The following is a 25,883-nucleotide window of genomic DNA, read 5'->3' as shown; positions in this document are numbered from 1 at the left end:
AGGGAGGGCTTTATTATTGTTCACTTCTCTGCCGCCAAGGGAAGCAAAGGGAAAGAAGAAGAAGAAGAAAAAGAAGAAGAAAAAGAAGAAGAAGAAGAAGAAGAAGAAGAAGAAGGTTGGGTCCTACAACTTTTTTTTCAAACTTTAAGATTAATTCTTGACTTTGGAAATAGCAGCTTGACAAACAAACAAACAAACAAACAAACAAACAAACAAACAAATAAATAAATGAAACAAATAAATAAACACACCTCACTTCCTGGATGAAAAATCACGTGACAAGTTTCATAGGTCACGTGATATCAATTAAACTCCATGACAACCAAGCAGAACTGAGGTGTTTTTTTTTTAATTATTACACCTGTATTTAACGTTTTACTCCCAAAGTAGGCTCCACTAAATATGACGTATTGACAGATATTTTGTATTTATAATTTATTTTTATTTAATGTAGAATTTACAACCAAAAAAAGTCCAAAATATGTTATTTTCCCAGTTTGTTCCTAACTTTATGTTGTGGGACAGATGTTCAGGGAGGGCTTTATTATTGTTCACTTCTCTGCCGCCAAGGGAAGCAAAGACAGAGAAGAAGGAGAAGAAGAAGAAGAAGAAGAAGAAGAGTCGTAGCAGCTCCTCTGGCTCCTCTGGCTGCTGTTCTGCAGGAATCCGGATATGATGAAAATGTTTGAGGACGCAGCTGAACTCTCCTCAGAAAAAAACTGCCGCCACTGACCGTCGAAAGCGTCGCGAGGACTATTATTGATATACTTTTGAATGCGTCAACAACTGTCTGGAGGACAAAGTGGGACAGTCTGGGACACACCGGCTAATAAAAAGTTACAGGAAAAGTTTTGGACGCGAAGTTTCACCAAGTTTTCTTTCCGGGGAAAAGAGTGAGAGGAAGGAAGGAAGGAAGGAAGGAAGGATGGGAAGAAGTCGAGTTTGAAGCGAAGGAGTTGACATGTTTGAAAGGTAAGATACGCATTTATAAACAATATGTCCTCTTTTAGCTATAAACTTCTTAGCTAGCGTCGCTTTTAGGTGAAGAACAACACATGCAGCACGTTTATGTAAAAAAAGCCTCGAGAAGGGAAATTTCCACTGAGTTTTTACTGCAGCTCGACGTCACTGGTGTGAAGAAAGCAGACGACTGTCTCAAAGCTGAGTAATGACACACGACTTGGTGTTGCTTTGTGTCTTTCAAGCCTGAGCGGATGATGAGACATTGGTTTTCGCAGCGCTGAGGTGCTGAAGGGAAGGGAGGAACTTCTTTCTGTGTGTCCCCAAAAAGACGACTGTCTCATGTCCAAGGAGACCGTCCTTCCAGGGCCAGGGAAGGGCCCTCAGCAAGACACAAGTCCCCTGCTGCTGCCAGCGTCACAAGGTAAGAAGCACAACACAGGAAAACCACTATAGCATGGGGGAAGAAAAGGGAAATTGAGGTGACCAAAGTGAGGTCTGGGGCTCCCAGGAGATGGTCCCAGTGGTCCTTCATCAAGATGTAATTTAACTTCATAAAGTGGTAGGAGAGTGTGAAAAAAAACTCCCAGGGTGCACTGGTTGAATGAATGAATGAATGAAAGACTTTATTTCGAACATAAAAAATAAATAAAAACAGATACAAAATAATAAAAAAACAAAACAAGAGTAATGGTGTAAAAGTAAAAGGAGTAGGTAGAAGTAAAACTTATATTTCCCTATACCCCTTTCCCACTTCTCCTCTAATAACTCATATATCATAGAATGATAATATAATATAATGTATAAACTATCCCAGATTTATTTACATCCCAAATTAAATATATGAACAGCATCCCAGGTTTATTTACAACCCACATATCCATCCAGAGTTAAAAAAAGTAGATATAAACCAACCCTTAACACAACCCTTATAACAACTCCTCCTCAACCATATACCTCCCAAAAATATATTTTTTTGTATAGCTTTTTAAAGTGATTTATATTTGTGCTCCGCTTCAACCCATCACCTAACCCATTCCACCAATGGTTCACACTTAACAGCATAGTTCTGCTCTCATTGGGCCTGTCACCCCAACTTCTTTTACTTCCACAAGCCAAAAATGTGTCTGTTTCAAGCACTCTTGTGTCTTGCAAACCTGTGAGAATCCCCGCTATACAAATGCACGGTTCATGCAGTACAACAAGTTCTCTCTTGTGCATGTTTGTGGAGCGTTTTTTTTCTCCCCATGCCGGTGCCAGTGCACCAGCAATATGAAGCTGCAGCTATAAATATCAGTGACATATTCTGTCAAGAACTTTGCTTGTACGTGCAAACATGGGAGAAAACAATGAGAAAACACACATATATAGAAATTTTGTCATTAACAGATTACTGGTGTGCATCAGTGTTCTGCTTGGGACAATATCAGCCCTTGTCTTTTTAAATTATATTCATGTGATTTTTTTTTTTAGTACACATCAGTATCTGTGCTCCAGTGTTAAGCCTCGATAATGTTTTTGCTTTTTTTCCCCTCAATAAAGTCTGAAGAAACGCCCTGGTGACTATTAACAGCAACCACAGCCAATTATAGTTTTTAATTAACTTTCTAGTTGCCCCTAAGATTATCACATGTAAAATAAGCTTACCACCCCCCCCACCCCCCTTTTCATTTTTCTTCAAACAAGCAATGAACCGTTAACCATCCTATTTATACCAAGCATCATTATGGCACTGTCAAAAAATAGCAAAGTAGGACAAAGTAAGCAATCACTGGGGCTGCTGGATTGCGAATGGATTTTCGCTGGACCTTCAAAGAGGCGCTCGCAGTTAAGACTGGATTTCCCCCCTCTCAGGGGACTGTGGATGTACTGAGAATAGAGCAATTTATTTCTAACTGTGATCACTAAATACTGCGATGCATCACACAGTACTGCTAACGCAACTGCCGCTACCATACATCAGCTCCGAGCTGAGATATGTGCCATATCTATCTAGGGCTGCTGGACCATCCGTTCCACTCGCCCATCCATCACTGCTTACAAAACAGAGTGTTGTAGTGTTGGAAACGCATCAAGCTTCGGTAAACGACATCGCTGGGTTTTGCTGAATCATTCTTCACCAGAATCGCAGCAAAAGTGGCTTGAGAGACAGTATGTTACTGAAAAACTTGCAAGCTATAAAAAAAAGCTGCTGGGCGGGCTATGAGCAGGGCATCTGGCACCAGACCAGCGAATAAAGTCATGTGGGAGGTTTATTTACTGAACAAAGCAGCAGTGTGCAAAGCGTCAGCGAGTCTTGAAGTCGAGGAGCCAGAAGACGCGGCTTAGAGAGATGAGTGAAACTGTCTCTTGTGTTTTTTTGCTCAGCTATCTGGCCTCGAGTCTTTGCCCGCATACTTGTTCCAATTTAGATGAATGCAGCCTTTATGGCAGTAAAAAAGCAGCTTGGCAGGTAGAGCGCGCCCGGGAACAGAAGGAGAGAAAATGAGATCCAGAGCTCTGGCAGGGCCTTTACCTGAACCGCCCCACCATGTTGTGCAACCATTTGCCAGCGGCCTGTGTTTTTTCTGGCGAAAATAAACCGAGTGGCCTTTGCACCTCTGGCTCGTCCAGCTGTCCCTCATATTTTGTTCACTGTGGCTGACCCTGCTGTAAAAAGTTTACATCTGTTAAAGGAATGGCTGTAATGCACTTTAATTCAGAACAGTAATAGGATGATATTAAATTAAACAACCTCTGTTCCTCACTATGCAGCATAATATTTTTTGCTTCACTTCGTGTGCAACAGGTTTCTTCCACCATGTTTAACAGTAAATGCTTGTGTGACCCTAGATGAATCGTCAGGAAGAGAACCGTCTCCCAGGAAACCAGCCGCCGAAGGACACGTGACCGAGGAGAAGCCTAATTACCGCGAGCCCGTAAGAAGTAAGTTTTAACGACGTGGGAAAGCTGTGGGCGGACAGAAGGATATCTTGGTGTTATTTTTAATGATAAACAACAATGAGCTGTTTAATTTTGAGGGAGAGTGAAAACGATTAACATGCGCTCGCAGAGTCAGATGGTGGAGCTTAACTGTTTTATTTAACATTTTTAAATGGTTTCATTTCTTTTTCATGAACGCGCTCCAACTGTCAAGAATAGTAGTTGTTATGACAGTCGCACAAGTGTACATGCACGAGGCAGGGTCAGTCGGCCAACTAAAATATTAGCTTCAGTGTTTCCAATTAAAATATCAAGATAGCAGCATCCAGTTCTTTTGGCAAGTGAGTGGTAGCATGCGTGCTCTCTCATTCTGCCATAATGACCAAGACTTGGCTTGTTCCTCCATTTTTTACTTCTCCTTCCAACCCGCAGCCCACTGTTTTGGAAGTGGGGAAATCCTGTTTGTGGTTCTGGCATTGGCTTTTTCAACGCACTGATTGCGACTTAGCCACAATGTTTTTTCCCCTCGTACCAAACATTTACCTATTGGAGAAGAATTGTGCCAGCTGCTAGAGGCATTTTTCTGTGGAACAGTGTCGTTCAGCTTTCAGGATAAGTCAACATTGCAGGAATTGTTCCTACTAATAATCTACTATACCAATAACACATTTTCGATTGTGAAATGGCTTTTTTTTGGCGTCTTTTATAATCTGATTTTATAACTTTGGAAACTTGCACTTTAACTCTGAAATAATCACATTGTTTTATGCAAATGTCCTGACACTGGGAGGTTTTACAAAACAATTATTTGGCATTGAACTGCTTGAGCAGGTCTAATTAAGTCTAGATGCGCTCTTGTTCAATAAAGTGACTTGATACTGAGCCGCGGATTGCGGGTCACAAAAGGAAAGCGGCTAAAAGCTTTGTGTTTTATTGTTCTTAAGAAGAGTGAGATGTGTCAGCAAAGGCTAATAGCAGTTGATTGCTTCCATCCATGTTAAGTGCCCTAGCTATAATAAGGATTGTGTCGACATTCGCCACAACAGTTCTCTTTTGTTTCTAGGTTGTTAACTTTTCCAGGGCGCCTTTTTCTTGCCTTTTTTCTTCTTGGTATCAAGCTTAATGACTTGCCGGTGGCTTGTTTACCGAATCAGCGAGCAAAAGAGATTCAGTTGCACAAAAAAAAAAAGGATTTTCTGTCAAGAGGTCCTTTCTAGCTTGGCAGGTGTGTGGAGTGTTGCACTTCTGGAGGGAGGCATGCTTTCCTTTCATCTCAGCAGATAAGCCCCTGTGACAACAGTTTTGCGTTGTAATTGATGTCACCCCCCTCCCCAACATCCACACATACTCTCTTTCTCACACACACACACATACTGTCTGGTAAGGGAATTTTAGAGGGATGAAGATATGCTACATCTCTTTTGAGAGAGCATAAATAGTCATATCAAATACAGACAAAACCCCAAATTTGTGCTATGATAATAAATGATAATCTTTGTGAACGTTTTATGCACCCTTGTCTAAATCAAAGCTGTAAATTCTTGCATTTACGGCAGCTCAAGTCAGCCTATTTGTGTCATAGTCTCACTGTGGTTCTGTTTGTCGAAGTGACCAATCAGATTGCTCGCTGGCAGAGGTAATTGAGAGCCCTCTTCACCGCCGAAACAGGAAATCAATAAGAAATCATCTGCCTGCCTACATCCTGCTGTTTTTTCCCCCCTTTGCTGTGGGATTGAAAGCTTGTGTACAGTGTGTGGACGGGGATTTTTCACAACAAGAGGAAGCCTATTGTAATGCTGTAATAACAGCACATATCCCATTTCAGTCATGATAACCGTGTTTTGACAAGTTGTCTTTTTAACCAGTGGGTCCCCTTAAAGCAGGAACGTAAACATGGCAGCGGTTCCATATTCGTTTAAAAGTGTTATTCATGGAGCACAGCGTGCAGGAGAGGACATTAAACAGGGAGTAACTGAACCTCGCCACACGATTAATCATCAAAGTGTGACCTAAAAAGCTGAAATTATCACTATGAACGGAGTATCATGAATTAAAAAAAGAAATGTGGTGGTTCCTGGGATTGCCAACCACTGCGGCTTGTTAGACGAAAAAAAAAAGTACAAATTCTGCCCTTCCTATTAGGCCGTTGTCAGTGAACGGTTCCTCTGTGGCTTTGCCATCCTGGGGGAGGGAGGGAGGATCTTGTGGGGGAGACAGACATTCCTCAAGAGACCGTTCTGGGTTTTCAAGCAGCTGATATCTCCTGCAAACAGGGCCTCGGCTCTCCGGCCCCTCTGCCTCGGAATAAATTGCTACCACCCAGCACCAGTTTTAGGAGTTTAATCGTCACATTATTCACCGGATTGTCAAATACTTTTTAAATGCTTCTGTGGTTGATAAAGATGACCTTACTAGCTTCCCGAAGAACAGGTCTGTTTTTTATCTTAGGAAAATTCTGTAGTGAGAAAGGAAGGTCAAATAACATGACTCTCTTTTTTCTTTTTTTCTTTTTTAGTCTGGCCTTTGTGTGAATCCCTGATTGGACTCTTTAGTGGCACACCTTCAAGGTTATTACCTGTGTGCAGAATTGACCTTTTGGAAGTGAATTTGTGACCCCTAATAAACGCAGTAAAAGGGATTGTTTAACTCATACTTACACCTTTCTTGCAAGGAAAGATTACTTGACGGTGCAACAATTAAGATTTATATACAAAACTATAAAGTGTTATGATACTAGACAGTCGGCAGAGGTAGAGTCAGATAAAACAAAGGGCAAGTGCCTCTTCATCATCGATGTCATCATCTGCTGAAGCGTTGAATCAACATTCTCAGACTGTCACACTTTACCTCATGTATATTCCAAAGTTACTTAAAGACTTTTTAACCTCGTGCCAGTTTTTCTTTTTCCCATAATGTTTTTCTGAGGCACAGGAAGTGCATGCTGATTGTTGTTATGCAAGATTCATATCTTTATTGTAATCCTCCGAGCCCTGTCTCTGCAGAAATAATGTGCCTAAAGCGCAGACCTATTATAAACGGAACCGTAATTTTCAAGTGATTACTTACCAGTGGGTCATGGAATCAAAAACTGTATAAATAGGGTGAAATGCTAGTGTAGGGGTTGATTAAAATGGGCATTGTAATTCTACCTCTGTTGTAATTATTTTCTCATTGTCTTGGTGCAGATAGATTTCATATGGGAAATTTCAAGTGTGTTAATTAGCATATTTTACCCGAAGTGCCCGAGCCTATTCACTGTTAATTTTTTTTTTAAAAAGATATTCAAAATACTTGAGCCAAATGATTAGATATGCATACGTCAATTCATGGACCGCAGTCTTTGAAGTACTTATGTTAGATACAAGGCAACATATATGGATTTTGATTGTGGAGGGAGAGTGTATCTTTTTTTTCTTTATTGCAGAGAATCTGAATGTGAATGAAGTCGTTTTAACATCAATTGACCTTTGTCTCTAGTTGGTTCTTGTATCTGCAGTGGAGGAAGAAATATTCAGATCTTATACCGGAGCATAAAGCTACTCAAGAAAAGTCCCTAAAAGAAAAGTCCTGCATCCAAAATGTAAGCGATATAAAAGTACAGCCGTATATACGGTCTTTACATGGATGCAGCAATTTAATACTGGAGTTGGTGGAGGTGGTGCAACTTTTAACTAATTTCTATATTGTTGGTTAGTTGAATCTATAATGATTAGGGCTGTCAATTGATTAAAATATTTAATCGCGATTAATGCTTGTCCATAGTTAATAGTGATTAATCGCATATTTTTGATCTGTTCAAAATGTACCTTAAAGGGAGATTTGTCAAGTATTTAATACACTCAACACGGGAGTGGGCACATACTGTGTGCTTGCTTTATGCAAATATATATATATTTATTATTGGAAATCAATTAACAACACACAACAATGACAAATATTGTCCAGAAACCCTCACAGGTACTGCATTTAGCATAAAAAAATATGCTCGGATCATAAAATGGCAAACTCAAGCTCAATAGGCAACAACAGCTGTCAGTGTGTCAGTGTGCTGACTTGACTATGATTTGCCCAAACTGCATGTGATTATCATAAAGTGGGCATGTCTGTAAAGGGGAGACTCGTGGGTATCCATAGAACCCATTTTCATTAACATGTCTTGAGGTCAGAGGTCAAGGGACCCCTTTGAAAATAGCCTTGCCAGTTTTTCCTTGTCAAAATTTAGCGTAAGTTTGTAGCGTTATTTAACCTCCTTTGTGACAAGCTAGTATGACATGGTTGGTACCAATGGATTCTTTAGGTTTTTCTAGTTTCATATGATGCCAGTATCTTCACTTTAGCTTTAAAACTGAGCCCGCTACTACCTCAAGATCGCAAGTTGCATTAATGCATTATTATCGCGATAACTTTGACAGCCCTAATAATAATGCATCAAATAGACAGTCTGTTTAACACAGGAGAGGTAGGTGGACTGCTTGGCTCATGTTTACCGCCTCCCTAACCAGTGCCACACAAGTCAGCGTCAGTGCATTTCACAAGCCACTCACAGAGAGGGAGTGAGAGAAAAAAAAAAATCAGCCAGTTCAAATGAGAGCAGCGCAGGGGGGATTACTTGGCCTCTAACAGGGTTTTGGCTCCCAACATTAAGGTTAAAACCCTTTTCTATTACTGAGATCTCTGCTGATGTTGCCCCCGCCCAGCCCCGACCCCCTCGAGCTTCCAGCTCCTTGCCCCCTTCGTGTTTGCAGGTTCAGTGCCTCCTCTGCTAGGTCATTCTGTCAGGCCCCCTGATCGGTGGAGGGTGACCGGGGACCAGGGGATGGCTCCCGTCCAGACACACAGACAGCCGACACAGGCCCTGGCTAGTGCAATACACCCCCCACACCTCCCTCCTCTCTTTCAGGCTAGAGCTAAAATCGATACGGGCGTCTCCGTGTTTAAAAAGCCACTCAGAGGCAGACGAGCACCTCTGTCCCGAAGGCTGATCTCTCAGCTTAAGGCCTTTGATTGGCATCCCGAAGATGCGAGGCGCTGACCCACAGCTGTCCCATTAGCAGAGGGTTAATGCTGAGATTGATACTGAGCAAATAAAGGAACTAGGTGTGGGGGTATTTTGATAGACTGTCTATCCCCTCTCTGACCCAGAGACAGACCTCTGTTGTATTTTGGCTTTTAGGGAGTGGTAAGCACCACTGCCAGATCCTCATCTCTGACTCCTGTAGTGGCTGCGTTAGTGGATCTGCTGCAGATGCACACTGTACTTATTTGGTATGTGTGGTTGCCGTTTTGCATGTGTATGCCTTTGTGTATATGTGTACGAATGTGCGCATGTGCATGCCCGCGCGCCTGCCGTCGAATTTCAAACAAGTGAGTTTCCTGTGGAACTTCTACTTCAGCGAGGAGATTTTGAAGCTGGTGGAATATTTGAGTCATCGATGTAACTGAAACTGAAAATACCCCCGTTCCCCTCCTTCCCTTCTTCCCCCTCCCGTTCGCTCCTGCTCTGTTGCTCCGTTTTTTGTTTTGAGTCGTCAGCGAGGAGAGGGTGGAGCACGTTTTTTGGAGTATGGAGCCTGGCAGCTCCCTCAGGCCTGCTCTGAGTCACGTCATAATTGATCTTTCTAGAAATTGTGGGAGCTAGCCGTGTAAAGCCTAAATCCGTGCAAGATGTGCAGCTTTTTAAAGATACTGCATTCGGGCTGACTTTATACTACACTCTTTCTCCCCTCTCGGATGGCGAGAAACAGATGAGGGAGAATAAAAGGCGTTTGACAAAGCTTAATGCAGAAACAGGCTCGTACAAATTCATCTCAGAAACGAGGAGAGGAAGAGAATAAGGCGCCGTTTAGTGTCTCTCACAGCGGCCAGGTTGTAAGGCTTTGAACGCTCCTTGATGCCTCGCGTTCTGCTACATTAGTAGCACTCAAATTAGCACCATGCCAAATTCCACACAACAGCGGAGAGACCGGAGACTTCTGTGGTCGGAGCTCGGGGGTTTGTGGGGGGGAGAGGGGTGGGCCGAGTGTGAATGACTTCCCCTCAACGTGATTCATGTAAGAGAAAATGGCACCTCATTGGGACTCTCAATGATTTAGATAGCAGTCAGACATATTAATCTGGGAAAATGTTCCGTTTTGAAATCAAAGGATAATTGATGACTCCCTTCTCCCCCCTCCACCACCAACTCTCCATCCCAGCACGCACACACACCTTAGCCAGCCTCGTGCACGCCGTACGCTGAGAGGTTCACGTCGTCAAATCAAGCTCTTGTCTTTCAAGTTGCCTTTGCTACTGTAAAATGTAATTAAGCAGAACAAGGTCCGAGGGGGTTATTTTTTCCACTCAATCAGCAGCAAAATTTGAAATTAGTAAATCCCTGACGCCCTGCTTCTCTCTTTTGTTGGGTGGAGGCGGCGGTAGTGTGAGGGGGGGGGGTTTGGAAATAATATTAAGCTCTGTCTTTCCGTGTCACTTCCCCTTCAGCAGGTTGGAGGAGCCAAATTTGAACGACTGTCGCGGAGAATTAAAAACAGGGTGGAAAATAAGTGTGTCACCGCTGAAAACGAGCTGAGCAATATTGACTGATTGCCCCGGAATGGGATGGAAAAAAAAACAGACAAAAAATGTGATGTTTCCTGCTTAAATGAGACGCTACACAATGTGATCAGCCTTGACAGGTGAAGACAGCTAATAGAGTTCTGTTGCAGGTTTGCCATAACACACCCACGTACGCACACACACACACACATGCATAGCTTGTCACTTTGGCTGATGAGGATCCAATATCAGAGCAGGTAATTTAGCTATCCTCAGCGGTCATCATCGTCCATGCCGCCGCCATCATCGCCATTTTATCTTGGATAAATACGAAACATCTCATGCGTGTGTGTATGTGTGTGAACTGACAGGGCCAGGATTGCCGCGTGATGTCCGGCGTCACATTCTTTTTCATATTTGTTGGAACAAGTGACATTTCTGTTAGCCCGTGTCAGGTTGCCATCCACTCTGTGTAAACAGAGTTTGCATGGCACCTACATCTTTTTACACTACTAATTTTTCTAATCAGATGCTACTTCCTGGTTGCCGGTTGACATCGCCAATTTGCTCTCTTTTCACACTGCTGATATCTGCATTATATTGATGCTAATCACAGTTGGTGGGTTTTGTTGTGCTGGGACACTCGAATGATGATCCTGGAGTCGCTCATCTGTTCCTTCCGACGCGTCCTTCTAGACAATAAAGAAAGTCCTTGTCCCGGAGTTTAAGGTCAAACGGTAAACGAGGCTTTGATACGCCCAAGGAAAATTTCAATCAGAGCCCTTTGTAATAACATTCATTGTACTATTTTCCTCTCTCTCTCTCTCTCTCTCTCTCTCTCTCTCTCGCTCTCTCTCGCTGTCCCTCTCACTCTCTCTGCAGTATAATTCCCCTGGTTTTGCGTCTATAAATATGGACAGGGAAGATGTATAATTTCTAATGAGAAAATATATCCCTTTGGATTGAAAGGCAGGGGCTGTTCCACGCGCTGCTGTTTGTTAGGAGGAGAGATGATACCTCGGGCTGTTTTGGCGGAGAGAGGAGGAGGGGTTGGTGGTGGTGGTGGTGGTAAGAGGAGTCTGGCTAGGTCATTGCACATTTACAAATTAGCATTTCAATCATGCAGGTACATGGCCAGCCGAGCAGAAAATATACATGTTTTTCTAATACAAGGCGCAGAAAGATAAACAAAACACTGGCCATGTTCGTAGAATTAGCATTTCAGAGCTAACTGGCGTTGCTGTTTGGGACTCATAACTAAAAATAAAGGCGCCTCATAAAGTGTTAACTCACACAACTCGTAGCATTGTGTAATAACCGGCTATTAGGAGATAAATACAAGATCTGGATTGCGGTGTTTATTTGGCTGACATGATGTGACATTTGAATAACTGTATGCTCTCTATGATGGGCATTCTAATAAGCCTAGGCAAACACCTTTCTCCCTCTTTCTCTCCGTCTCAGGGGCATTAATATTAAAAAGGGCCGAGCTTTAGAAACACAGAGCTTGTGTGTGGTTGCTCGATCCGCTCCCTGCCTTACCTGCGACTCTCGGCGTAGCAGTGTGCAAATGAGAATCTCCATACTGCCCTGTTTGACCTCTGTGTTATATTTTCATGTTCTTGACTATTTTAGAATACTTGTTTATACAGCTCTGTTTCAGTTGACATGCATGCATGCATATTCCTTCCTGGTAGGTCTGCCTCTGTGTCTGTGTGTGTGTGTGTGTGTGTGTGTGTGTGTGTGTTTGGGATCCAGTAGGCTTGTGACATATACATACATATATATTCTTTCTTCTGTCTTTTGGGTACAATTTCCAGCTCCCTCCTGTAGGACCTATTTTCTGTGACAAAAACGGAGGTGTTTATATACTCAGTTTTACATACAGAGCGCACAGCTCTGGCGCGGCTCCGGCGCTCTCCAGGCACTCCGGTGCTCGGTCCCTGTGTGGCGCAGCCGCTGAAGACTCAGTGACAAATGGCAATTATATTTGTGTGTTCTTCATGAATCCATCAAACACTGGCCTTTTAAAAATGCTCCCCAGATATTTGAGGCTGTCAGCTACTAGTAGCTGGGACCAAATTGGGATGCTGCTTAGACAGTCAAGAAGCACTCACCCCCTAGTTTCCCCTGTGATGTGTGTGACAGCGTGTGTAGGGGAGTACCATGTTTTATTCAACTACAAATGTACACTCTCAACAGTTGTTGATGCGCTAGAAATAGGGCGGTTACAAGTCCAATTTGAAGCGTGTGTGTGTCCACTTCTTCCTCCCAAAACATGGTGTTTTAATGCAACCTGTCAGGTTGCGTGCGTTCGGTTATCTCAGGACACCTACCCGTCTCTGCAAGCTTGTGGCAGCTGCACAGCTCGTATGATTTTTTAAAAAAACTTGCTGGGAGAGTTGTTCTTATCAAATTTTGATGCAGTTTGTGTTTCCTGCTGTGTTATACCAGTGTTTCTCAAACTTTTTTTCTGGGTACCCACTTTTGAGACAAACCATCACGACCCAATTCACAATAGGCCTTACCTATAAATCGTGAGGAGAGCGAATTTGTGCGTAAATGAACGTTCCTCACCATTTCTACTGCCATTTCCACATCGGCGTATCTCATCTTGAATAGGTAAACCAGCCATTTCGAAGAGATATACGTGTTTGATAAATCACAACTTCCTTTTACGCAATTGAAAATGTATAAACATGTTAAATACTTAAAAAATGAGACCAAATAAATGCATTTAGGCAGAGTTAACAGGCTCTCGTTTTTTTTTACCTCTGATCAGTGAAACAAACAGAATGTACGCAAGCCTTTCTTATCAGATTCAATGTTATAAGTAGGCTACAATCATCAGAACAATCCGAACATTCAGGCTCCCTCATGTGGCTCAAAGGTGTACTGCAGATATACATATTAAATAAAACACAATAAATTCTGCACATTTTATTTGGCGACCCTAATAAAATGTCCAGTCTTTGGGAATGACTGTTATACAATAGGAACAATGCAGTAGCGGTGCGTCTGCTTTGCTCCGTCAGGATTTATTAACAGGCCGAGTTCATATTTGCATTCACCAGACAAATCCTCAGATGCAGAATTAAACTTTATGCCCAAAAATATCATCAGTGCATTATATTATCTTGAAATGATGAAGTCCAACCTTGTGTAAATCCATAGTAAAAGTGCATAGAAGTTGTATGCACATGTTTAATTTGGAATGACAAATACAATGCAAATATGCACAATGAGTGGACTTGATGTATGCTAGCCTTTTCCTGAATCTATATTATATATAGTTTTACAGTACACACTGAACAACCAAATGCTCTTGAACATACGCTATATATTTTTCCTTTACCTCCACTGCAGCTAGAGTGAAAGTTTTTGTTGCGCCAACTTACCAGCGTAGCATAAATTCCAACAGGGCTTACTGTATTTCTGCTTTCTCTCATTACGTCTTCATTCGTCTCACGGTGACTGTACGAGTCTGTCATTGCCATCTTTGACAGTATCATCATTATCATGATCAATGATTATGAATATTACTCCGTTGTGTCCATTCATCTCCGTCACCGTGCTCATCAGGATAAAAATACAGACTATCCAGGAGCCTGCCACTGAGGCACACTACTCCGCAGACTTGAACCACTTTTTTTAGGGCTTTGCAGTGTGTCAGAAACCTGAGTCGCCGCTTATGTGCTCTGGGTTTTACGTAGTGGTTTCTTAATAACTATTTATACTTTGGTAAATTGAAAGCTTGACTTCCTCAAAAGGAAAGGTAATTATGCCTCCCAGTCTACTTTGGCCTTTTTGTGCATGAACGTGTGTTTATGTGCATGAACGTGTGTTTATGTGCATGTGTGTTCGTTGAACCTAGATGGGAAAAGCTACTGTGTTATTATGCAAGATACTATGGGTGATTGGTTTGTTAAGGAACTGTCATCTCTAGACGGGAGTTTTGCTGCGTTGTATTTACTGGACGATACTCAAGAAACAGGTGAATTATTATTACTGTGCAGTGTTAGCGGTGAGTTGCGTTATGTTTGTGTGTGAAAGGGGTCTTTGCAAATGAGTTTGGACAAGTTAATCATTAGTTATAGAAAAGGATTTCCCCCGTGAACTTCTTTAATGTCTGCGAATGCTTTGTGTGTTTACACATTAAAATATGTGGCTACATCAGAGGGATGAAACAACGCGAGAAAACACCAGCAGTGTGATTAGAAGAGTTGGCTTTCTGATTTTCATTTCTGGATTCAGGCCAATTTTAAAACATTTATTGCTAACAGTACCAACCTTGTTGAAGTGGCTTGCTGAATAGCTAACTTTTGGTTTGTGATTCTCGATTATTGCAACAGCGAGCGGGCTGACTTATACTTGCATTCTTTCTAACAGCCAGCAGGGGGCGACTCCTCTGGTTGCAAAAAGAAGTCTGGTTGTATAGAAGTCTATGAGAAAATGAGCCTACTTCTCACTTGATTTATTACCTCAGTAAACATTGTAAACATGAGTTTATGGTCTCAATCGCTAGTTTCAAGTCTTCTTCAATACAGCACGATGTTCATTTCTTAAAAATGATGGTTCCTTTTAGAATAAGATAGGTATGCTTTAGGGCGTGGCTACCTTGTGATTGACAGGTTGCCGCATGGCGTTGTCCACTCTGGGAGTTGTTCATGTTTTCATCTTAGAACTTTAACCCTTTCACAGTGTTTTCAGTTCATGAAAGTTAATTAAAACCTTTTTGGTGGCCTAAAAATGTCTTATTTAGCCCTCTCGTGTCACTTCTGGTTGCAAATAACCAAGATGGCGACAGCCAGCAACCAAGATGGCAACGGCCAAAATGCCGAACTCGAGGCTTCAAAACGGCAGGAAAGAATGTATGTTGCCGAGAAGTGAAAATCAATTGTTTTTTTCCATTGCAACATCAGCGCCCACCGACAAAGCTACGCTTCCGCCGTTTTGGACTGGAAGTCGGCCAGTAAAACGTCCGCCAAAATAGTGCCGTACAAAAGTAAAACAAAATTATTTCTATTCTATTGTCATATTCTACTGAAATTACCTGTATTGAACAATAAAATATCATAATTATAATAAGCGTTTTGTGTCCAAAATAGCGGCAGTGGCTTTTGCCAATAAAACACCGGAGTTTCGTCTCTTTGCCTCTACACTCTTTGACGGCAGTCCACAAACAAATGGGTGACTTCGTCCACTTCTTATATACAGTCTATGGTGATACCACTTTGACAAGTTAGAGGATCAATTTGATTAAAAACAAATCTTCCTGGTAAGGCATCCTCGGCCAACCCAAGTAAGGCCCATTGTGTTGATATGTAGAAAACCTTCCTATGGTGTGTGTGTGTGCGTGTTCCTAGCTTCCTCTATGATAATGGTTTGCCAAGCATTAATGAAACGACTGGTGAGAAAAAAAGGTGCATAAATAATAAAGGCGGGCGAGAAGACGTGGCAAGCTGTCAGAGGCAAACGTGAAGAACAACAACATATGTAGCCGACTGCGGGTCTCCTTGTTAGCAAGCTTTAGTCTCTCCCCACATTGTCATGGGCAGCCTGCAAGGCTTTTGTCTTCTGGAGAAGAGAATCCATCAACCTGGTCTTAAATCACTGCATAATGAATTCTATCGCGCGCTGCCCAGTTGTCTAATTCAAATTGCATGGAATCCTGATCCCTAAAGTCTATATTTGTTTATCGAGGCAGCATGCAGAAGCCTGAATGAGGAGAAGGCGAAACCCAGTGTGTGTATTTAATTGCTTTGTTTTACATCCACGTTCACGTCCGGCCTCTCCCAGGGTGATGTGTTGTTAAAAAGCGCTAGGCCCGATTCCCACACTCTCTCCCTCTCTTGTTAACCATAATTGCACTTGTTGGTGAGCTGACAGAAAGAAAATATAGATGGAGAGAAATTTCCAGCATCATATTAACTTCACTTGCACTTTTGTTGATTTTTTTGGACAGCTGCAAAACACTTAAACAAGATTCAGCTACACAGCTGTTAAGTAAGGCGGAATATGGCGGTGAAGATACCATATATTCAATGTATATACAGAAAGTATAGAATAGAAAAAACCTGAATAAGTATGGTTCACACAGACAGAGTTAAAAAGAGATGAATAATTCACAAAATCTCAAGTTAACCATGCACTGGCGGGTGCGTGCACACGCACGGTGGCTCTGATGTGGAGGGAAGGTAATGCAGGAGGAACTCCCAGTAGAGCTGAATGTGCAGGTGTTCCTCTCGGTAAAATGCCACCTCCTTTGCTCACTCACATCCTTCGCCTTCTTTCTTATCAGACAGGTCGCTGTCTCCTGACTTTCTGTGGCTGTCACACATACACTTAGAAAGGCCATCTCCGAGCGTTCAGAGGAAAGGAGATCATTACCGTTGCAGACAGCAGCTTTTTTGTATATGCACAGAGTATCACAGGCTCTCTTTCTCTTTTCACCGCATTAATCTCCCCTTTTCTCGCACACTGTCTTAACTCACCTGCTCCCACAAATGTCTGTCTGCCTACAGCGGTGGCTTTTGTGAACCTGTCACATGTGAGGTTCCTATATCTCTCCGCTTCTTTCTGTCGTTCCGGGTTGAAATGTTTGCCATGTGATCGATATGATCATGTTAGGAAACGGTGGCAAGATTTGCTGAGAATTATTTAGCCGAGAGTGGTGCGTCTCTATTACTGTGTTCGGTTTGTAAAAGAGCTGAACATCACAAGCTGCAGCGACTTTATATGTGAGTAAAAGGTATGAAGTGCAGAGTGCAGATGAAGTTCTCTTCAGTTAAAATAAAGTTACAGGGTTATCACGCGTTTAAGGGTAAAAGGAATCCACAACTCTTTGTCTTCCATACAAATTGACACTACAAATGGTAAATGGTAAATGGACTTGCATTTATATAGCGCCTTTCTAGTCTTCCGACCACTCAAAGTGCTTATTAAGTAAGCAAATATTGAGTAAGTTATTAAAGTAAACCACTAGCTCCTTTTGATGCTTGTGTATTTTAGTGTTTTGTCCTCATGACACTGAGCTTGCAGGTGTGTTTCAGTTGAATAAATGCAAGAAATGCTCCAAGGAAATGTAATCACTTAACTGTCCTTAAATACAGATTTAAGTAATTGTGCTGAAACTACACACCCAGCTCTTTACTAAACATCCTTTTTTCTCCATGTCTCCAGCTCAACCCCAGTCTCAGCCAGTGGCCTCGGAGCCTGCCGAGGGAGACTCTGGCAGGGACCAAAATGGCTTTCGCCACAACAGCACTGGCACGCCTGCGCTGAGCAACGGCAACGGCATCCACACGCGTACATGCTCCTGCGGTGCCAGCATCAGAACGGACGCCGCCACAGGCGGGTCAGGCCCTGGCACAAGAGCGGCGGCGACCGCGGCGACAACGGAGCAGCCGTCCACGCCTGTGTCGCAGAGGGTGCAGAGGAAATTGAGGTCCAGCTTGTCAGTCAACAGTGACAGCAGCCGGCGCAGTAAAGGCAGCTCCACGGGATCACAGAAACCTCCTTTACCAGAGGGTGAGTATCCACACACGAGGTAATAATGACAGCGAGGAAAAGAGAGCACAAACCCTTACTAACTTTTCTAATGCTTGTTAGCTTGCATGCTTCTCTTTCTGCATCCCGTTATATGTCATAAATTCATTCCATCGGCTGTGGGGCCTTGACCTCTGACCTCAAGATATGTGAATCAAAATGGGTTCTATGGGTACCCACGAGTCTCCCCTTTACAGACATGCCCACTGTATAATAATTACATGCAGTTTTGGGTCAAGTCATAGTCAAGTCAGCACACTGACACACTGACAGCTGTTGTTGGCTGTTGGGCTGCAGTTTGCCATGTTATGATTTGAGCATATTTTTTTTGATAATTGCAGTACCTGTGAGGGTTTCTGGACAATATTTGTTATTGTTTTGTGTTAATTGATTTCCAATAATGAATATATAAATACATTTACATAAAGCAAGCCTATCTGTCCACTCCCATGCTGATAAGAGTATTAAACACTTGACCCATCTCCCTTTAAGGTACATTTTGAACAGGTAAAAAATGAAAGTGTGCGATTAATCAGGATTAACTACGGACGATAATGCGAATAATCGCGATTTAAATATTTGAATCAATTGACAGCCCTAGGAGGAAATATAAATATCATATCTAGCAAAAACACCTGATGAGGTCATCGCTAATCTGCAGTCGCACATTGAAATGATATGCCATCAAGCCATCACCATCAAAGTGATTTCTCTGCTCTCCTGAAAGAATACCTTCTAAGATATTGATAATAAATTCTTGCCTTCTCTCACCTTTTAATGATGGGAGTGCATGACCTCTCATATTTATCACTCCCGTCAAGCAAAATGACATCTTATCCCGCACCCATGGCTTTTATTTTCTTTAACAACAAGTCAGAGAGTGCGTTTGCCATGCGGGGAAGCCGTCACTTTGTCAGGTGCAAGGCCGAGGTGAGTCCGGTAATGAAGGCGGCCGGCTGGTCCTTTTCCATTGGGGGAGATAGGTGTGACCGTCTAACGAGGCCTGAGAGCACGGGGTGCCTATTAAAAGTCGTGACCAGCCTTCTTCGGGCCCCTCACGGCCCCTCACACCTCTCTGGGCCCTCTCTGGCTCTCCCTACGTCCCGTCAGCACCACCCTGGCCCTCATTAACGTTGCATCCCCCTTCCAGCTATTGTACTCTGTGGCTGTGCGTGTGTTTGTGGACATGCATGTGTTCCCTCTGTGTTGTGGAGCATGCACAATATGAGGGGTTTAGGCAAGGGCAATTCCTATCTGCTCATCCAACACAAGGCCTTTGCTGTTTTGCCTTTTTATGCAGGCTTTTTACTCCAAAGTGAAGATGGAAAATAATGTGATGTTATGTGTTATTAAAAGACTCACAATGATCAGGTTGAGATATAAGTTTAAATGAAGGAGAAAAGTGGGCAGTAAGATCTTTATTTGATGATGCTCGACTTGAAATATGCATCAGATGGACTTGCAGGCGAACAAAACAAGAAGACACGCACACATCCACAACACCTCGCGAGGAAAGGTGGAATGCATCCACCAGAGATATTCCACACACGTCATGTTTTCAGCATCTTAATTGGTAAAGAACAGAAGAGAGAGAGAGAGAGAGGGTGGGAAAAAAAATAATAAAATAAAACAACAGCAGCTCAACAAGTCTGTCTCATTATGGCTTTTGTGTTGCTTATTTGCAGACGCGAGAGCTCTCAGAATCAATATGTTCGCTCTCAACTATTTATTTCCCCCCGGAAAACAGCCAAGCTGTGGTGTTTGAATGTTTACACGGATTAACATAATCTGTTTGCCTGTGAAATTAGCCTCCTAAACAGCCCCCTGAACACAGGAAATAAAAGGCGTAAGCTAGCAGGAGCTAGCTCTGGGGATTCTGCCGCTCCCCGTGTTTCTTGGCACACGCCGTTGGCACCGTAGCCAATCTGTGATAACGCCGCCGCTTCTGAGGAGTCATTTACCACGCTGCTTTTGTTCGGCGGGGTGGGTTGTCTCGACTCTTGTCATCCGGTTTGTGTTTTTTTTTTTTGTTAATTGTGTGTAATCAGTTAAGGTCTCCAAGCTGCTTTAGCCTCATTTAGAGATTTAGGGCCAAGGCCGCGAGCGTAGTCTTTGCCTAAGCTGTAAACCTTGATGTGTTTGTGTTGTGTAAGCTCCAGCTTTGACTTTTCCCTCAGTCATGCATTATAAACAGGCCTGCTTTAAAGTGCATGTGGTGGACCTTCACTATCCAGCCCACATCCTCTGCCCTCTTTACCCAATGTGTGCATCTCCACAGCCACCAAGGCATTGTCTGATCAATCTCTCTCTCTCTTCATCTTGTCTGTCCATCTTGCCCTCTCTCTCTTTGTGAGTGTGAATGTTTTGCACAGCTTGCCGCTCCGAGGCCCATCCAGCTTGTTTTGTGTCATGCCGCTCCCTTTTTTTTTTTTTTTTTTTGATGTTAGCTTTCCAGATGTCTCAAGCTATTTCCTCAGAGGCATCGGACGCTGTTTTCTGGCCCCTGCAAACTCTGGGCTTCATCGCCGCTCGCTGACATTAAACAGGAGCGGTGTCAGTGTGCGCTGCTCTGTCTGTCTGTTGGTTGGTTTCACTCTGTGTCTGCGTCTGTCCGTCTCTCTCTGTTTTCTCGGAGATGTGCCTCGCGTCCAGCTCTCTTGTGTACAGTATACGACCCCCCTCACCCCCACACCCCCCTCGCTCCCCTCCTCCTTTCTGGCTTCTCTAAGATCCAGACTAATCGCTGGTGTTGAATTATACATCCAAGTGAATAGCTGAGATGGCCGGCCGCTGCTTAATGTCTATGTACTGTGTTTATACCGTATTCACAGTCTACTGTTCCACTCTGAACGCTGGCATGGCTATACCCTCTGGGTCCTTCAAAGTTTGTTAGGCTGAACTTTGAGCTTTTGTGCATGGAGCTTTGGCCGGGCAGCCGTTTATTGTTGTTCTCAGTGGCATTTTGTAGCACTCAGATGGCAGTACACTGCATTATAAGTTTTGTAATGCCAGCATGAAACAAATCCACAATCTGCCCAACAGCAATTTACTTGCATGTCCACACCAGATGTGAAGTGAATTTATTCTCATGCATCTTCCATCACTGCCAGTGTTATGGCCTCAGATAAGGATAATAAGATGCATTCAAACTTCAGGCACCCCTAACACACACACACACACGTACGCACTTGCTCCTCGTTTCATGTTCCCTTCTCTATCTTGTTTGTATCACAGTCAGCTAGTGCTTCTGGTCAGCTCTGCAGCCCTGAGCACTGCAAAAAAATAGGGTAAAAAAAAAAAAAATCCCCTCTACTTTGATTAATCAAACATGAGCATCCAGCGGTCCTCGGCTTGCCTTCCCATGCCGTCCTCCACACTCTCCTCCTTTTCGCTCTCCCTCTAACCCAATCAGTAACAGCCCCTTCTGACAGCTCGAGATGGGCTGATGAAAGTTATGCAAATGTGGCACTGTTTGTAATGCTATTTTTCCTGCATCCATCCACATCATGTCTTTTTAACACTCCAAAGCAGTGGCGGTGCACTGGCCTCGGTTCAAAAAAAAAGGAGACAGCCGCAAGGAGTATATGCCAGGCACACTTACCGAGTGATATTTAGTCTGATTTAGTGACTTAGATCCAACTGCAGAAGTTCTGGTGTGGAGCATGGCAACATAAATTGTGATGTAATCTGTGGGGCATGCATAAACAATCCTTGTTCTCTATTTTATCTCACCCGTGTGCTAAGGCTTATTGTATCCTACATTTCACTTATTTTTATTCCAAATTTAACTATTTGGAAAAAGCTTCAGCTTTTCTTTTTTAAGTGACTGATAACTTTGGATTGACTTAATTTCTTGAAAACAGGTAAATTAAGGTTTTTGATTTGATTCAATTACTGTAAATAACTATATTGAAGAGAAATTAAAGCTTGCGTTTCATCTAATGACATTTTCTGACTGGAAAACTCTGCTACTCTGCATCCTGCACTCACTGCACAGCTTTACTAACATACCGTGGAAGTAAAACATTTAATTTGTTCCTTTTCATTACCTATTCAAGACAGAAGCGTTTTAATGAAACTAATTCAGCCATTCAGAAGCAGATTTGTGACGGTTAATGGGTGTATTGGTAATTTAAAGGGGAGCCCTTTTATTGCTGTGCAACAACAAGCTGAAACTTGCCACCAGCTATTTTAAAGACGGGTCTGCGAGGAGGTTAAATGTTAATCAGAGGTGTGAGCGTTGCCGGCATTAATCCATCTATTTACCGGGAGACACTCTTGGACTTCGCTAATCATCTTTGTGTGATCAAACTAGCAGTTTGCATGATAATGCCACAATTATTTAACAGTCCGTTAATCAAAAACTGCAGGAGAGGAATTCATTTCTTTGAATTTCTCTTATTTCCTTCAGCCCCCGTCCCGCCTAGTTAACCCTCACCCTTTCACCGCATACCTACTCTGTTCCACCTTTCAGCCTGCCGAGCATGCACGTCCTCATTCACTCACCCTGCTCTGCACTGCGCAGTGCATATTTCGACTTCAATTTTATTTTGTATATTCGTGTGTTGCCTGTTTTTTTTATAGATTTATTGTATTTATATGTTTATTTTACATTCCAACTCGTCACCCTGGCCGGTTTGACCCAGACTGCTGCGTCCACTGCATCTTGGCCTGCCTCTTCTGCGAGTTCCTCACACTTTGCAACATGGTGGCGACGCAGGCCTCGTGCGGCGCGTGCACGCCAGAGGCCTGCTGCTGCTGCTGCTGCGGCGACGACCTGGGCGACGACTGCAACTCCCCCTGTGACATGGACTGCGGCATCATGGATGCCTGCTGCGAGTCTTCAGATTGCCTGGAAATCTGTATGGAGTGCTGCGGCATCTGCTTCCCCACATAGGGAGGCCTGCGCTGGCATAGACCAGCAGCGTGTCTCTGTGGGGGATAACTGGACTCTGGATGGAAGAATGGAAGGAAACTGCTGCTGCTGTCACTTTGAATTCAGCAACAGACAGAGGGAACGTGTGTGTGTGTGTGTGATGGTGAACATATGTGTTTGTGAATGTCCTTTTTTTATGTGTGATGAAGTGTGTGTGCAGTAGTAGGTATGGCTGAGTAAAGCATGCTTTGAAAGATATATTTTGACACTGGGCTTCTCCATCAAACCAGCTCAGCAGGAGCTAGAAGAAACTCCAGATATATGAGCATGTCTCTTCAGTGTGTAGTAAGTTGTTTCTGTTAAAGGCACAATGAGTAGGATTTGTTGCTTGTGGTTTGTAAACAACAACATTCAAAGTCGCCCCGGCTCAACGAGGGCTGCGGTGCTCACCAGCGGGTGAAAGCCAAACCCAGATTCACTCTAGTTTTTGAACGAGCTTTGTCCGCTTGGCGTTTCGCCTTGCTATATTTGCATTTTCGGCGCTGTTCCCGCCATTTTCGTAGCTTCCTCTTGGATGGATGCTTACAATCTAGCACCTAGTCGCTACATTTTTATAGAGTTTGATGTCCAGAAACGTCCCAAATAGGGATGTGACGGTGAGGAAATTTTCCCACCGTTCATAAACTTGTGACAACACCGTTGTTCCCAATTACACCAGCGCTTACTTTTATCTTTACCGTCGGGTGGCTGTGTGTCTGGCCTCTCGGGTCAAGTCTTCGCTGCACAGCCGCAAGTTTCCGTCTGGCTGCGCTGCGCGGTACACACCGTCTGTGACCGCTCCGTCCTCCACACGGCGATTGCCTCATTAATGTTATGATTACCTTATAGCATTGGGTTTAACTCCGAAATATTGCCAAATAGGCACTTTTGCTTTTCACTTTTCACTTTTACACCAAATCTTCCGCCATCATCTTGTCTGTAAAGTCTCTCTTGTCCCGTGTGTGTGAAATCCGACTCCTGCTACTCTGTGTTGAGACTCCGTACGGAGCAGGCACTTTCGCTTTCAGTTTGTAGCGTCCGTCGTCCGACTATCTAACACGGCACTGATACGCGGAAATTAACTTAATCGGTTTTATTTCTTTAAAAACATCAAAATGACGGTGGGGGGCAGTGGACAAGTAATGTAATCGGTGTATGCCCGAACGCCCTGTAACACCGGTAACATGGACTACCGCGGCATGCCTAGTTCCAAACAGCAAAATTAAAAGAAAAGGGAAAATCCGGGCAGAGGGCCGGGTCTCTGGAGGTACAGACACAGCCACACACTTCTAGTGGGTCGTCAGTGATGATTTTGAGGGATTATTTTTGTATGAGTTTCTACATTGTTTTTTTTTAAACTCCTACTCATTGTGCCTTTAAAGTATTCTATCCTTTCCGTATTATCACAGACTGCCTTAAAGATTTTATTGTTACATCAGGAATGCTGTCTAATTGTATCTTATCCTTTTAGTCATTTTGACGACCAACGTGTTGCGTACACTAAACAAAATGATTTATTTACTCTGATTTCATTTTCTATACTTATGTTTGTTTTTTTTTGATGCTCAAAAAACTGAGGTTGCGGTCTTAGTACTGTACAACACTGTAAAAGGTTTATGTGACAGTTCATACATTCTTAGTTGCATCGCTGTTGTTTTGCAACACACAGACTTTCATTTACAGTTATCTACTGTAGCACTGTAGAGCAGTTGAAACTGGTGAAATATCAAAGGTGAATCAGGACATCACAAATGCTACATTCTATAACCAAAAGTAAATAATGTGCCTGTTTTAGGATGCTTTTACTTTTATATTTCAAGCATTTCTTTTAATTGAAGTGGCCTGTTGTTACAGAAAAAAAACTGCACAAAATTGCTGATAAGCACATTTACACGATTTACATTTTACATGTTTGCTAAATCATGCTGGAAGGTCTGTGACAACATGTTTTTACCAAAGAATCTCATCTCTCTCCTGATTTGGCAGTATTTGAAGCCTTGGGTTTACTGGAAATACAGCACAGATACTCACATTTTTTAATGAAAAAAAAGAGCTCACGGCAACGTAAAGAAACAATGTGTACAGCTTTATTTCTACGAGAGTCCTCCTCTAACGTCGGCCATCAACGATTAGGCTTTGTCAGCTGGTCCGAGTCTTTTCTGTGATGCTGTTTTACATACATTCTGTGTAAAGTATGACTTGTTGAACTGCACTCCGTTCATGTGGGGTGTGATACGGAATTAAAAAATGGTGACCCTGGTTGCCATATAAGCGGCTTTCGGGTATCAAGCCCAGTGACTCACAATACAAAAAAGGAATCACGAACTGTCATGTTGAAATGGTAAACTAATGCAGGGTAAAGGCAGTTTCCTTCCCCTTTTTTTTCCTCCCCCTGTTCCTTAATTCTGTGTATCTCGAGATGAGTTAGCGGTGAATCACCAGCGGAGTCATTTTCTTGTCTTGGAGATCCGCTTTGATGTTGTTTAAGTGATGATACTTAGTGCTGGCCTTCATTAGCACTGCTGGCTAACTGGTTACAAAAAGATGTCCCTTCCTAACGCCAACAACGATAATGTGCTGTCACGTACAGCTCGACTTAATGGTGCACTGTTATTGTGTGTGAGGAGGTCGGATAGGCACCTCTGCAGCAGATAATGGGCAGAAAGTAAACCTCATTTTCATGTTTCTGATTAACTCATACCAAGAGTGTCAAGAAAACACCATAGATAATGTGAAGAATTCATCTAAAAAGAGACAAACATATACATGTAGCTACAGTAGTTGTCCTCTTATACTATACTGTTGTATGTTTTTTCTCCTTCTGTTGCCTTAACACTTGATCCTTCTCGTTTTCATCTCGATGCATCATTCCTCATCTTGGAGTTCAAAGCTCATTTTTCTTAGTTTTGTACATTATCTTCAATCTCAAAGAGAACAATTTTTAAGAAATAAAACATTTCCAAAAAATGAATGTTGTTTGTTTTGCACACATTTTCTTAAACAA

At 42.9% G+C, this 25,883-nt stretch overlaps 1 protein-coding gene across 1 annotated transcript; it reads left to right on the top strand.

Annotated features, from left to right (window-relative positions):
• The first annotated feature begins 358 nt into the window (after positions 1-358).
• Positions 359-25,848, top strand: mdfic (MyoD family inhibitor domain containing). The gene is made up of 5 exons (XM_037760747.1): positions 359-972; positions 1,206-1,384; positions 3,793-3,885; positions 17,599-17,946; positions 22,611-25,848. Exons 2-5 carry the CDS (start codon positions 1,303-1,305, stop codon positions 22,859-22,861), a joined length of 774 nt encoding a protein of 257 aa, XP_037616675.1. The 5' UTR covers positions 359-972; positions 1,206-1,302; the 3' UTR covers positions 22,862-25,848.
• The last annotated feature ends 35 nt before the right edge of the window (positions 25,849-25,883 follow it).

The sequence above is a fragment of the Sebastes umbrosus genome, chromosome 23 (genome assembly GCF_015220745.1).
Source record: "Sebastes umbrosus isolate fSebUmb1 chromosome 23, fSebUmb1.pri, whole genome shotgun sequence".
NCBI lineage: Eukaryota > Metazoa > Chordata > Actinopteri > Perciformes > Sebastidae > Sebastes > Sebastes umbrosus.
The sequence above is the reverse complement of the archived record's forward strand: the minus strand, read 5'-3'. Positions and strand labels throughout refer to the sequence as shown.

Excerpts from the sequence above, each read along its gene's own strand:
- mdfic (XM_037760747.1), top strand. The coding sequence starts at position 1,303 with ATGTCCAAGGAGACCGTCCTTCCAGGGCCAGGGAAGGGCCCTCAGCAA. Across the intron at positions 3,886-17,598 it reads TTACCGCGAGCCCGTAAGAA|CTCAACCCCAGTCTCAGCCA; the intron begins GTAAGTTTTAAC and ends CCATGTCTCCAG. Across the intron at positions 17,947-22,610 it reads GAAACCTCCTTTACCAGAGG|ACTGCTGCGTCCACTGCATC; the intron begins GTGAGTATCCAC and ends GGTTTGACCCAG.